The sequence below is a fragment of the Oncorhynchus nerka genome, linkage group LG15 (genome assembly GCF_034236695.1).
Source record: "Oncorhynchus nerka isolate Pitt River linkage group LG15, Oner_Uvic_2.0, whole genome shotgun sequence".
Classification (NCBI taxonomy): domain Eukaryota; kingdom Metazoa; phylum Chordata; class Actinopteri; order Salmoniformes; family Salmonidae; genus Oncorhynchus; species Oncorhynchus nerka.
The window spans coordinates 92125562-92139188 of NC_088410.1; the positions used below are offsets into that span (position 1 = coordinate 92125562).

A 13627-nucleotide genomic window follows, 5' to 3' on the forward strand; every position below is an offset into this window, starting at 1 on the left:
TATGAACTTGCAAACTTTCGGTTACTAGTCCAACGCTCTAACCACTAGGCTACCTTGCCACCCCTGTTCAGGGGTGGCAGGGTAGACCTTACAGTGAAACAGTGCAGTAGTGTCTAACAATACACAACAATATACACAAATCTAAAAAGTAAAATAATGTATATCTATCTATATATACATATATATATATCCAATCAAATGTTATTTGTCACATGCGCCGAATAGAACAGGTGTAGACCTTACTGTAAGGTAATATGTGTAATGCAACCAATAGCATTTGATTTGATTGGATCCCTTCCTCTGTCTTTTCATCCATTCTTCCTTCCATCTTTCATTAATTTGTCCACTGATCAGGAAGACCACTGATCTGGACAGTAGACTGCGTCAACTCAGGTTGAAACGCAACACAAGCACACAAGTGACCTAACATCCGTCCTGTGAGTCTGAGACTTTGTGCAGACCTAACATCCCTCCTGTGAGTCTGTGACTTTGTGCAGACCTAAAATCCGTCCTGTGAGTCTGAGACTTTGTGCAGACCTAACATCCGTCCTGTGAGTCTGTGACTTTGTGCAGACCTAACATACGTCCTGTGAGTCTGTGACTTTGTGCAGACCTAACATCCGTCCTGTGAGTCTGTGACTTTGTGCAGACCTAACATCCGTCCTGTGAGTCTGTGACTTTGTGCAGACCTAACATCCGTCCTGTGAGTCTGTGACTTTGTGCAGACCTAACATCCGTCCTGTGAGTCTGTGACTTTGTGCAGACCTAAAATCCGTCCTGTGAGTCTGTGACTTTGTGCAGACCTAAAATCCGTCCTGTGAGTCTGTGACTTTGTGCAGACCTAACATCCGTCCTGTGAGTCTGTGACTTTGTGCAGACCTAACATCCGTCCTGTGAGTCTGTGACTTTGTGCAGACCTAACATCCGTCCTGTGAGTCTGTGAGCCCCCGTGTTCTTCTCATGTTTGTCTGTAGTTCTCATCAGGGATCAATACAAACCGCTGGCTGGGTGGGTTGACGTGATTCATAGAGTGCGACGTGAAGCCATGCTGTGGTGACTCCTCCCAGGTGTCACCATTACAGTGAAGGAGAAAGATGATGGTCTGTTCCCTCTCCCCTGAGAACATACAGGCACAAACAGGGTGTGTGTGTGTGTGTGTGTGCGTGCATGCGTGCGTGCGTGTGCCTGCGTGCGTGAGTGTGTGTGTGTGTGTGTGTGTGCGTGAGTGCGTGTACTGTAGATTTCCGTGTGCATGTGGAGCACAGGGCTGTTAGGCAGCCACCTCATCTGACACAGACACACAGGTACCAATTGAGGCCAAACTAAAATGGCCTTCTCACCCCAGAGATACTTTCCTTCCAACTGGAACTGTGCAAAGTATAACCGCAATCTCAGTGTGTGTAAAACATGTTGTGTTGGCACAGACAGGTGTATGCTGAAGCAGCTTCTGTCTCGCCCTACTCGTGATCAATGATGTATGTAGACGTGAATAAAATACTGTATATTATGTAGGTATATGCTCGTGAGGAGACAATGTTACTGAGACACATTTGCACTAAACAGAATAAACCCACAAGCATATATATACAGGAACCTTGATTTCCAGCTTTCGCACGTTTGTGTTTAAACACTGTTAGTGAAGACTAGACCATATGTAGACAGAATATAGTGTGTATGATGTCATATATATGCAGTATGTCTTTGAATAAACCCATACTCACAACAAACTAACTAACTAACAATCAAACACATTTCAGTGAGAGTTTATTCTGATTGGGTTATATCCATTCTGATTGGGTTATATCCATTCTGATTGGGTTATATCCATTCTGATTGGGTTATATCCATTCTGATTGGGTTATATCCATTCTGATTGGGTTATATCCATTCTCATTGGGTTATATCCATTCTGATTGGGTTATATCCATTCTCATTGGGTTATATCCATTCTGATTGGGTTATATCCATTCTCATTGGGTTATATCCATTCTGATTGGGTTATATCCATTCTCATTGGGTTATATCCATTCTGATTGTTATATCCATTCTCATTGGGTTATATCCATTCTGATTGGGTTATATCCATTCTCATTGGGTTATATCCATTCTGATTGGGTTATATCCATTCTCATTGGGTTATATCCATTCTCATTGGGTTATATCCATTCGGATTGGGTTATACCCATTCTCATTGGGTTATATCCATTCTCATTGGGTTATATCCATTCTGAGTGGGTTATACCCATTCTGATTGGGTTATACCCATTCTCATTGGGTTATATCCATTCTGATTGGGTTATACCCATTCTCATTGGGTTATATCCATTCTGATTGGGTTATACCCATTCTCATTGGGTTATATCCATTCTGATTGGGTTATACCCATTCTCATTGGGTTATATCCATTCTCATTGGGTTATATCCATTCTCATTGGGTTATACCCATTCTCATTGGGTTATACCCATTCTCATTGGGTTATACCCATTCTGATTGGGTTATATTCCCTGCCCTATATACTGTATAGAGTATTTGTCCTTGGTTATACCTGTCAGTAAAGGACCTTAGGTTCAGAATATACCTCGCTGTGGGAAGAGCAGTAAAGAGAAGCCATATTCTTCTGGTTAAAATACAGTATGAATGATTAATTCCCTAAATGTGGGACAAGGACAGGTCAGGACTCAGGAGAGAGTCTCCCAAAAAGGGGGTGTATAATGCTTACCCTGCTGTACTATCCACTGTAATTATGTCCAATCTGTCCAGATGTTTTTATATGGAAGGACCCCTGGAAAGTGAGATGGCACACCTCAAGAAGCCCAGTGTTTGTCACTTCAGTCTCGAACAGTGTCAAATGTTGTTGATTCTACAGAGGGAAATGCATGTGTGTTATACAGATGGTATGACTGTATAAAATACTCCTTTGTCATTCAGAATTAATCTCCCAGACACACACACACGCACGCACACACACACACACTCACACAGAGGTCCATTGAGAACTTCCACAGGAGGAAAATCTGTGTGAAGCTCCTGCTGATGACACGGGACATGAGATATGTTACTATGGAGACAGTGTAATGTACTGTAAGGGCCCCTGTGGAGAGTCAGGGGGTCAGAGAAGGGGGACACTTTATGAAGGTGCACTTTGTTGCTCTTCCTTTCTCTCTCTCTGTATCTTTTCTTTCTCTCTCTCTCTCTCTTTTGCTTTCTTTCTTTCTCTCTCTCTTGCTTTCTCTCTCTCTCTCTTTTGCTTTCTTTCTTTCTCTCTCTCTCTCTTTTGCTTTCTTTCTTTCTCTCTCTCTTGCTTTCTCTCTCTCTCTCTTTTGCTTTCTTTCTTTCTCTCTCTCTTGCTTTCTCTCTCTCTCTCTTTTGCTTTCTTTCTTTCTCTCTCTCTTGCTTTCTCTCTCTCTCTCTTTTGCTTTCTTTCTTTCTCTCTCTCTCTCTTTTGCTTTCTTTCTTTCTCTCTCTCTTGCTTTCTCTCTCTCTCTCTTTTGCTTTCTTTCTCTCTCTCTCTCTCTTTTGCTTTCTTTCTTTCTCTCTCTCTTGCTTTCTCTCTCTCTCTCTTTTGCTTTCTTTCTTTCTCTCTGTCTCTCTCTTTTGCTTTCTCTCTCTCTCTCTCTTTTGCTTTCTTTCTCTCTCTCTCTCTTTTGCTTTCTCTCTCTCTTTTGCTCTCTCTCTCTCTCTCTTTTGCTTTCTCTCTCTCTTTTGCTCTCTCTCTCTCTCTCTTTTGCTTTCTTTCTCTCTCTCTCTCTTTTGCTTTCTCTCTCTCTTTTGCTCTCTCTCTCTCTCTCTTTTGCTTTCTCTCTCTCTTTTGCTCTCTCTCTCTTTTGCTCTCTCTCTCTCTCTTTTGCTTTCTCTCTCTCTCTTTTGCTTTCTCTCTCTCTCTCTCTTTTGCTCTCTCTCTCTCTCTTTTGCTTTCTCTCTCTCTCTCTCTTTTGCTTTCTTTCTCTCTCTCTCTCTTTTGCTTTCTCTCTCTCTTTTGCTCTCTCTCTCTCTCTCTTTTGCTCTCTCTCTCTCTCTTTTGCTTTCTCTCTCTCTCGCTTTTGTTTTCTCTCTCTCTCCCTCTCTCCATCCTATATCGTTGTATCTGGACAGTGTGGCCATGATGACTGAAATCGGAACTTTCAGAAATCTGAGGATCTCTGCTCATCGCTGTCTGATGAGATGTCCTTCTTCCTGTTATAGAGAGAGAGGAGAGAGGATATAGAAGTGTTATTCCAGTCCGGCACTGCATCACACTGCTCAGCCTGCACTCCACTCTCTCCTCTCATCATGAACCTGCTAGTAGTCTGTCTGTGCTATGCAGTTTTGGAGCTCTTGGCAGTCAATTGTAAGTATAACATTTACCTCCTTAGTGGTCATTTTATTCATGTAGTGAATACTTCATTATCACTTATTCAGGTTTTTATGTGACCCAGAGTGCGGAGATATGCTGATGATTTGTGTGTTTATATATGAATTGCTTTCAATAATATGCCCGACAAAACAATGCATGATTAGCATTGTGTTGTATTGCTTGTCTTTGCATGCTGACTGCCTCCTAAAGTAGAAACCTGTTTTCTCAGCAGTACACATAATGTTCAGGGTCTAGACATCTGTTGTCACTTGTTATAAAGGTATTATATTGGTGTCACAATCCTTTGATGTTGAATAGAACAGAATTTAGATTATAAATTCTGTTGTCATCTGAAAATCTAATCTGTCCTTCTGGGATGAACTCACAGGCCAGGTTTCTTGAACACAGATTAAGCCTTTTTCTGGACTAAAAAACATGCCCAGAGGAGATTCTGTATGTAGCATGCCTTGTTGTCCAGAACTAGTTAGAAACCGAGCTATACTTACTGTATTACCAACAGTAACAATGACAGGGATTTTTCCTCTCTCTGGTATTACACAGCCCTGTGAAGGCAAGCTCTCTCTGGTGTTACACAGCCCTGTGAAGACAAGCTCTCTCTGGTGTTACACAGCCCTGTGAAGACAAGCTCTCTCTGGTGTTACACAGCCCTGTGAAGACAAGCTCTCTCTGGTGTTACACAGCCCTGTGAAGACAAGCTCTCTGGTGTTACACAGCCATGTGAAGACAAGCTCTCTCTGGTGTTACACAGCCCTGTGAAGACAAGCTCTCTCTGGTGTTACACAGCCCTGTGAAGACAAGCTCTCTCTGGTGTTACACAGCCCTGTGAAGACAAGCTCTCTCTGGTGTTACACAGCCCTGTGAAGACAAGCTCTCTCTGGTGTTACACAGCCCTGTGAAGACAAGCTCTCTCTGGTGTTACACAGCCCTGTGAAGACAAGCTCTCTCTGGTGTTACACAGCCCTGTGAAGACAAGCTCTCTCTGGTGTTACACAGCCCTGTGAAGACAAGCTCTCTCTGGTGTTACACAGCCCTGTGAGATCGAGGAGAGAGGAACACTACGGGGATGTATGTGTCTCAAATGGCACTGTATTCCCCATATAGTGCACTACTTTCGACCAGGGCCCATAGGGATCTGGTCAAAAGTAGTGCATCATGTAGGGAACAGGATACCATTTGGGATGCATCCTAGAGGAGACACTAGAGGACACAGGTAGAAAGTCAGGTCAGATAGGGAAACCTTTATTCGCCTCTGGAGTCGGAGGTCACAGAACCAGCAACTTTAATGTCTGCTAGCTGAGCCTGGTGAGACCACTGGACATGAAAAGGAGAAGTACTTAACCCTTTGTGTTCTTTACGTCCTTTTTTTGGTCCTAAAATGTTTGTGATTTTATTGCCCTGTTTATGAGTAACCAGTAGAAAAACATTTACAACACTGGTGGATTTTTGTGCCGAAACCAAGGAACCAACACTAATTCAAAGTTTATTGGTTATTTGTAATGTATACTTCGGAATTTTAATGATGTAATTATAATCATGTTTTTTATCAGGACTTTTTAATCTAGAGGGTGAAATGAGCCTCTATTCTGTTGTTCTCAGCAGAACTATTCCCTACTGGTTCTAAGAGGTGTGAAAGGAGCCTGTATTCTCTATTGGTTCTAAGAGGTGTGAAAGGAGCCTCTATTCTCTACTGGTTCTAAGAGGTGTGAAAGGAGCCTGTATTCTCTACTGGTTCTAAGAGGTGTGAAAGGAGCCTCTATTCTCTATTGGTTCTAAGAGGTGTGAAAGGAGCCTCTATTCTCTACTGGTTCTAAGAGGTGTGAAAGGAGCCTGTATTCTCTACTGGTTCTAAGAGGTGTGAAAGGAGCCTGTATTCGCTACTGGTTCTAAGAGGTTTTAAAGGAGCCTGTATTCTCTACTGGTTCTAAGAGGTGTGAAAGGAGCCTGTATTCGCTACTGGTTCTAAGAGGTGTGAAAGGAGCCTATATTCTCTACTGGTTCTAAGAGGTTTGAAAGGAGCCTGTATTCTCTACTGGTTCTAAGAGGTGTGAAATGAGCCTGTATTCTCCACTGGTTCTAAGAGGTGTGAAAGGAGCCTGTATTCTCTACTGGTTCTAAGAGGTGTGAAATGAGCCTGTATTCTCCACTGGTTCTAAGAGGTGTGAAAGGAGCCTGTATTCCCTACTGGTTCTAAGAGGTGTGAAAGGAGCCTGTATTCTCTACTGGTTCTAAGAGGTGTGAAAGGAGCCTGTATTCCCTACTGGTTCTAAGAGGTGTGAAAGGAGCCTGTATTCTCTACTGGTTCTAAGAGGTGTGAAAGGAGCCTGTATTCTCTACTGGTTCTAAGAGGTGTGAAAGGAGCATGTATTCTCTACTGGTTCTAAGAGGTGAGAAAGGAGCATGTATTCTCTACTGGGTCGAAGAGGTGTGAAAGTTGTTGTTATGGGAACAGTATTATTCCACATTCTGCATGTTTTGTAATGTATTATATTGTACATTATTTCTAGACCTTTCCAGGGATTTTTTCACGATTTTTCCAGCTGGTTTCCACCTGTCTGCCCTACAACACTAATCAGGTTTCTATCTGTCTGCCCTACAACACTATAATCAGATTTCAATCTGTCTGCCCTACAACACTAATCAGGTTTCCACCTGTCTGCCCTACAACACTAATCAGGTTTCTATCTGTCTGCCCTTCAACTCTATAATCAGATTTCAATCTGTCTGCCCTACAACACTAATCAGGTTTCCACCTGTCTGCCCTACAACACTATAATCAGGTGTCCATCTGTCTGCCCTTCAACTCTATAATCAGGTTTCTATCAGTCTGTCCTACAACACTGTAATCAGGTTTCCATCTGTCTGCCCTACAACACTATAATCAGGTTTCCACCTGTCTGCCCTACAACACTAATCAGGTTTCTATCTGTCTGCCCTACAACACTATAATCAGATTTCAATCTGTCTGCCCTACAACACTAATCAGGTTTCCACCTGTCTGCCCTACAACACTATAATCAGGTTTCCACCTATCTGCCCTACAACACTATAATCAGGTTTCTCCATCTGTCTGCCCTACAACACTATAATCAGGTTTCCATCTGTCTGCCCTACAACACTATAATCAGGTTTCCATCTGTCTGCCCTACAACACTATAATCAGGTTTCCACCTGTCTGCCCTACAACACTATAATCAGGTTTCTGTCATACAATATCATGTAACGTTTTCTTTTTCCATGTTTCAGGATCTGACTCAATACGAGGAAGGTGTTCTTAATATGTTGTACATTCAGTGTATATTATAACACATCCCATATACCGTGTAATACTACACACGTTGTTTCATGTCTTCCTGCAGGTCAGGAGGTCATACAGGACCGTATAGTCGGAGGTTACGCTCCAGCACCCAATTCCATCAAATACATTGTGTCCTTACAGACCACCAAGGGACAGCACTTCTGTGGTGGATCGCTAGTGCACAAGTACTGGGTGCTTACAGCCGCTCACTGTAACATAGGGTGAGTCCGTCAATATACTGCTTTATTACACTGAGGAGAAGTTAGCATGACTCTAAACACTGTATCCATATGCATACAGATGTGCAGTAGTACAGTGACATGTTTTTCTTACTTGCTCTTTCCTAATACTGTAATAGTAAGATTTAAAAAATTAAAAAATACATTTGAAAAAGTCAAGCAGAACAAAACAAAACACAAAACTTAGAAATAACCATGTATTACTGTCTCTGTCACATGTTAAAAACTTCACACGTGTCCAAAACCACATGTCCCCCTCGTGAAAATGTATATAAAAAAATACTCGAATTTCACATGATTTGTTTCACACAGGTGTTCACATGTTTATAACCACGTGTGTTTTTAACCACGTGTGTTTATAACCACGTGTGTTTTTAACCACGTGTGTTTATAACCACGTGTGTTTTTAACCACGTGTGTTTATAACCACGTGTGTTTATAACCACGTGTGTTTATAACCACGTGTGTTTTTAACCACGTGTGTTTATAACCACGTGTGTTTTTAACCACGTGTGTTTATAACCACGTGTGTTTTTAACCACGTGTGTTTATAACCACGTGTGTTTATAACCACGTGTGTTTATAACCACGTGTGTTTATAACCACGTGTGTTTTATAACCACGTGTGTTTATAACCACGTGTGTTTATAACCACGTGTGTTTTAACCACGTGTGTTTTAACCACGTGTGTTTATAACCACGTGTGTTTTTAACCACGTGTGTTTTTAACCACGTGTGTTTATAACCACGTGTGTTTTTAACCACGTGTGTTTATAACCACGTGTGTTTATAACCACGTGTGTTTTTAACCACGTGTGTTTATAACCACGTGTGTTTTTAACCACGTGTGTTTATAACCACGTGTGTTTTTAACCACGTGTGTTTTTAACCACTTGTGTTTATAACCACGTGTGTTTATAACCACGTGTGTTTATAACCACGTGTGTTTATAACCACGTGTGTTTATAACCACGTGTGTTTTTAACCACGTGTGTTTATAACCACGTGTGTTTATAACCACGTGTGTTTTTAACCACGTGTGTTTTTAACCACGTGTGTTTATAACCACGTGTGTTTTTAACCACGTGTGTTTTTAACCACGTGTGTTTATAACCACGTGTGTTTTTAACCACGTGTGTTTATAACCACGTGTGTTTTTAACCACGTGTGTTTTTAACCACGTGTGTTTATAACCACGTGTGTTTTTAACCACGTGTGTTTATAACCACGTGTGTTTTTAACCACGTGTGTTTATAACCACGTGTGTTTATAACCACGTGTGTTTTTAACCACGTGTGTTTTTAACCACGTGTGTTTATAACCACGTGTGTTTTTAACCACGTGTGTTTTTAACCACGTGTGTTTTTAACCACGTGTGTTTATAACCACGTGTGTTTTTAACCACGTGTGTTTTTAACCACGTGTGTTTATAACCACGTGTGTTTATAACCACGTGTGTTTATAACCACTTGTGTTTTTAACCACGTGTGTTTATAACCACGTGTGTTTATAACCACGTGTGTTTTTAACCACGTGTGTTTTTAACCACGTGTGTTTTTAACCACGTGTGTTTATAACCACGTGTGTTTTTAACCACGTGTGTTTTTAACCACGTGTGTTTTTAACCACGTGTGTTTATAACCACGTGTGTTTATAACCACGTGTGTTTACAACCACGTGTGTTTTTAACCACGTGTGTTTATAACCACGTGTGTTTATAACCACGTGTGTTTACAACCACGTGTGTTTATAACCACGTGTGTTTATAACCACGTGTGTTTATAACCACGTGTGTTTACAACCACGTGTGTTTATAACCACGTGTGTTTATAACCACGTGTGTTTACAACCACGTGTGTTTATAACCACGTGTGTTTACAACCACGTGTGTTTTTAACCACGTGTGTTGTCACATTTACCTGTGATTTTTTTTCATGTGTTTTTATAGTTGTAAGAATCGGTCCTGATCTCTGTTGGTTTGTTGTTAGCAGCCTCAGTGAGTCTTGACACTGGGAGGTCAGACAGACAGTAAGGGCGATAAGAGACACACTGGGCTCAGCAGAGCAACCTTGGCATGTCTGTCATCGCAGCGCAGCGTTACACGACGAGGTGTCAACATGTCAGACGTTGTAGGTTCAGAAAGGATAACAGTCACATTGTTCCTGTTTCACACAGGGAAGCATTGTACCCACTTATACACCCACTCCAGGGCAGTCAGCGCAAAGGAAACATTGAACGCACCTCAGATGTCTTTTCCTTTGTTATTTGTTGCATAAAGCAGAAGAGGAAATGTATTTTAAATAACGTTAGTCAGTGTTTGCCAAGTTGAACTCAGCTCATTGCACTCCACCGTCTAAGGACAGAGCAGATGGCAATGCTCCAATGATGTCAACAACGAGGTTGACTGTATCTCTGATGTCTCCCTTGCCTCTCCTCCCAGGACAGATCAGATGATGATTGTAGCAGGGGACTACTCTCTGAGTATGTTCGAGGGAACGGAGCAGTATTCCAAACCTCACAGAATTATCCCCCATCCTCTGTACAACAAGACCACCAACAATGCTGACATCATGCTCATCAAGGTACAGGATACAACCATAGACCATGTACATATTCACCTACCTTTCATATTCATGTTCATTATAACATCATTGTATACAGCTGTTTTAGGATGTTTGGCCAAGTGATAGGCCTTATATTAGAGTAACTAGCTGTGTATTACATTTGTAATTACCTTGTAATAACTTAGTAAGTACATGTATTTCAGTTTAGTTCAGTTAAATTCTATTCTGTTCAATTCAACTCAATTCAACTCAAATCAGTCAACTCAATTCAACTCAATTCAACTCAAATCAGTCAACTCAATTCAGTCAACTCAAATCAGTCAACTCAAATCAGTCAACTCAATTCAACTCAATTCAACTCAAATCAGTCAACTCAATTCAACTCAAATCAGTCAACTCAATTCAACTCAAATCAGTCAACTCAATTCAACTCAATTCAACTCAAATCAGTCAACTCAATTCAACTCAATTCAACTCCCCCTCTATCTCTTTTCTTCCACCCTTTGCAGCTGAGGGTTCCCATGGTGATGGGTAGCTATGTGTCCCTGGCACCCCTCCCTCGGCAGGGTACAGGGGTTATGGCGGGGCGGGTGTGTCGTGTGTCGGGGTGGGGGTACACCTCTCTGGGAGGGGGTCAGATCCCCTCCACCCTGCGGACTGTCAAGCTGCCCATCGTGTCATCGGCCAGGTGCAACAGCAGCGAGTCTTTCAATGGGAACATCACCTCCAACATGATCTGTGCCGGATACAATGCTGGGGGCAAGGACGCATGCAAGGTACTGGACCTGATAGATGTAACAGGTTGACTTTTTGAACACGCCCTATTGGGTGCGTTCGAGAACCTATTTCCTTAATCTATAGTTTCACAACACAATCACATTTTAATTCCAAATTTCCTTTCTTCTCATGATTAGTTACCTACCTTGTGGTGGCCTCAGAAAATGAGACACGTTGTCATGGAAACTGAGTGTGGGTGTGGTGTACCTTGTGGTTTCCAGGGAGATTCCGGCGGGCCGCTGGTGTGCGAGGGGCGTGTCTACGGTGTGGTATCATGGGGAAACGGCTGCGGAGATGCCAAGTTTCCGGGCGTTTACACAGCGGTGTCCAAGTTCCGGCGGTGGGTCGACAGGACCATCTACAGCTCCTACACACGCTGTCTGAAGTATTAAAGAGAAGTAGAGTGGGGGAGGGAGAGAGGGAAAGAGAGAGAGAGAGAGGTAGAGGAGAGAGAGAGAGGTAAAGAAGGGGAGAGATAGAGGTAAAGAAGGGGAGAGATAGAGGAGAGAGAGAGAGAGGTAGAGGAGAGAGAGAGAGAGAGTGAAAGAGGGGGAGGGGAGAGAGAGGTAGAAAGGGGGAGAGAGAGAGGTAGAGAGAGCGAAAGAGGGGAAGAGAGAGGGGGAGAGAGAGGTAGAGAAAGAGGGGAGGAGAGAGAGGTAAAGAGGGGGAGAGGGAGAGGTAAAGATGGGGAGAGGTAGAGGGGGATTGAGAGAGGGGTAGAGAGGGGGAGAGAGAGAGAGGTGTAGAGGGGGATTGAGAGAGGGGTAGAGAGGGGGAGAGAGAGAGAGGTAGAGAGGGGGAGGGAGAGGTAGAGAAAGAGGGGGAGAGAGAGGTAGAGAGGGGCAGACAGAGAGGGGCAGAGAGAGAGAGGGGCAGACAGAGAGGGGAAGAGAGAGGGGCAGACAGAGAGGTAGAGAGGGGCAGACAGAGAGAGGTAGAGAGGGGCAGACAGAGAGAGGTAGAGAGGGGCAGACAGAGAGAGGTAGAGAGGGGCAGACAGAGAGAGGTAGAGAGGGGCAGACAGAGAGAGGTAAAGAGGGGGATTGAGAGAGGTAAGAGGGGGATTGAGAGAGGTAGAGAGGGGCAGACAGAGAGAGGTAGAGAGGGGCAGACAGAGAGAGGTAGAGAGGGGCAGACAGAGAGAGGTAGAGAGGGGGAGAGAGAGAGAGGTAGAGAGGGGCAGACAGAGAGAGGTAGAGAGGGGCAGACAGAGAGAGGTAGAGAGGGGCAGACAGAGAGAGGTAGAGAGGGGGGATTGAGAGAGGTAGAGAGGGGGATTGAGAGAGGTAGAGAGGGGGATTGAGAGAGGTAGAGAGGGGGAGACAGAGAGAGGTAGAGAGGGGCAGACAGAGAGAGAGAGAGGGGCAGACAGAGGGGCAGACAGAGAGAGGTAGAGAGGGGCAGACAGAGCGAGGTAGAGAGGGGCAGACAGAGCGAGGTAGAGAGGGGCAGACAGAGCGAGGTAGAGAGGGGCAGACAGAGCGAGGTAGAGAGGGGCAGACAGAGCGAGGTAGAGAGGGGCAGACAGAGCGAGGTAGAGAGGGGCAGACAGAGAGAGGTAGAGAGGGGCAGACAGAGAGAGGTAGAGAGGGGCAGACAGAGAGAGGTAGAGAGGGGCAGACAGAGGTAGAGAGGGGCAGACAGAGGTAGAGAGGGGCAGACAGAGAGAGGTAGAGAGGGGCAGACAGAGAGAGGTAGAGAGGGAGAGAGAGTATAAAATGACAAAATGTTTTCCAGTAACGATGATTGACAGAGTGTATAATGGCTATTATAGAAGGTGTTGATGGTACCAGAGACACTACACAAGTCATTGTACAATCATAACTACTTAAATGAGGTTGTGATTAAACTATTTGAGAAAGAAAGGCTCCTGTCAGGAGTGCCTGTGTTACTGTAGATGTCAACGGTCTCTATTCGTGAACAGACACCACCATTTGGGTCAAACGGCACCGTATGGATTCATCATTTGTAATTATGAATTTACTGACACGTACTTCCTCATCATTTTATACAAATAAATGCCCGGATTTTAAAACACGTTGGATTTTGTTTTACAGTTCTTCATTTCTATCCCTCTGATTGCATTGATGAGTAATAAGACATGCAGGGCTGCACTAACTATTATAACACATGAATAATCCACTGATACGTTAATACTGTGTTAGATAATGTCTCTATACAGAAGGGTATAAAACATACGTTAGATACATGTCTCTAACATCAGGGCTCTCCTTTGACTCCCACGGATCCTGGGAGTGTAACGGTTTTCTAGGTGTGGTGAAGGAGAGTCGGACCAAAATGCAGCGTGTAGATTGAGATCCATGTTTAATCAAACAAACGTAACACGAATCAATACAATACACTACAAAACAATAAACGTAACGAAAACCGAAACAG

At 43.4% G+C, this 13627-nt stretch overlaps 1 protein-coding gene across 1 annotated transcript; it reads left to right on the top strand.

The window, feature by feature from the left end:
* The first annotated feature begins 4113 nt into the window (after nt 1–4113).
* On the top strand, nt 4114–11794 carry LOC115143521 (trypsin-like). Its single transcript, XM_029684023.2, has 5 exons — nt 4114–4328; nt 7712–7871; nt 10330–10471; nt 10963–11229; nt 11452–11794. The coding sequence occupies exons 1-5, from the start codon at nt 4271–4273 to the stop codon at nt 11620–11622; spliced, it is 798 nt and encodes a 265-aa protein (XP_029539883.1). The 5' UTR covers nt 4114–4270; the 3' UTR covers nt 11623–11794.
* Nucleotides 11795–13627: the final 1833 nt, after the last annotated feature.

Excerpts from the sequence above, each read along its gene's own strand:
- LOC115143521 (XM_029684023.2), top strand. The coding sequence starts at position 4,271 with ATGAACCTGCTAGTAGTCTGTCTGTGCTATGCAGTTTTGGAGCTCTTG. Across the intron at positions 7,872-10,329 it reads GCCGCTCACTGTAACATAGG|GACAGATCAGATGATGATTG; the intron begins GTGAGTCCGTCA and ends CTCTCCTCCCAG. Across the intron at positions 11,230-11,451 it reads GGGGCAAGGACGCATGCAAG|GGAGATTCCGGCGGGCCGCT; the intron begins GTACTGGACCTG and ends TGTGGTTTCCAG.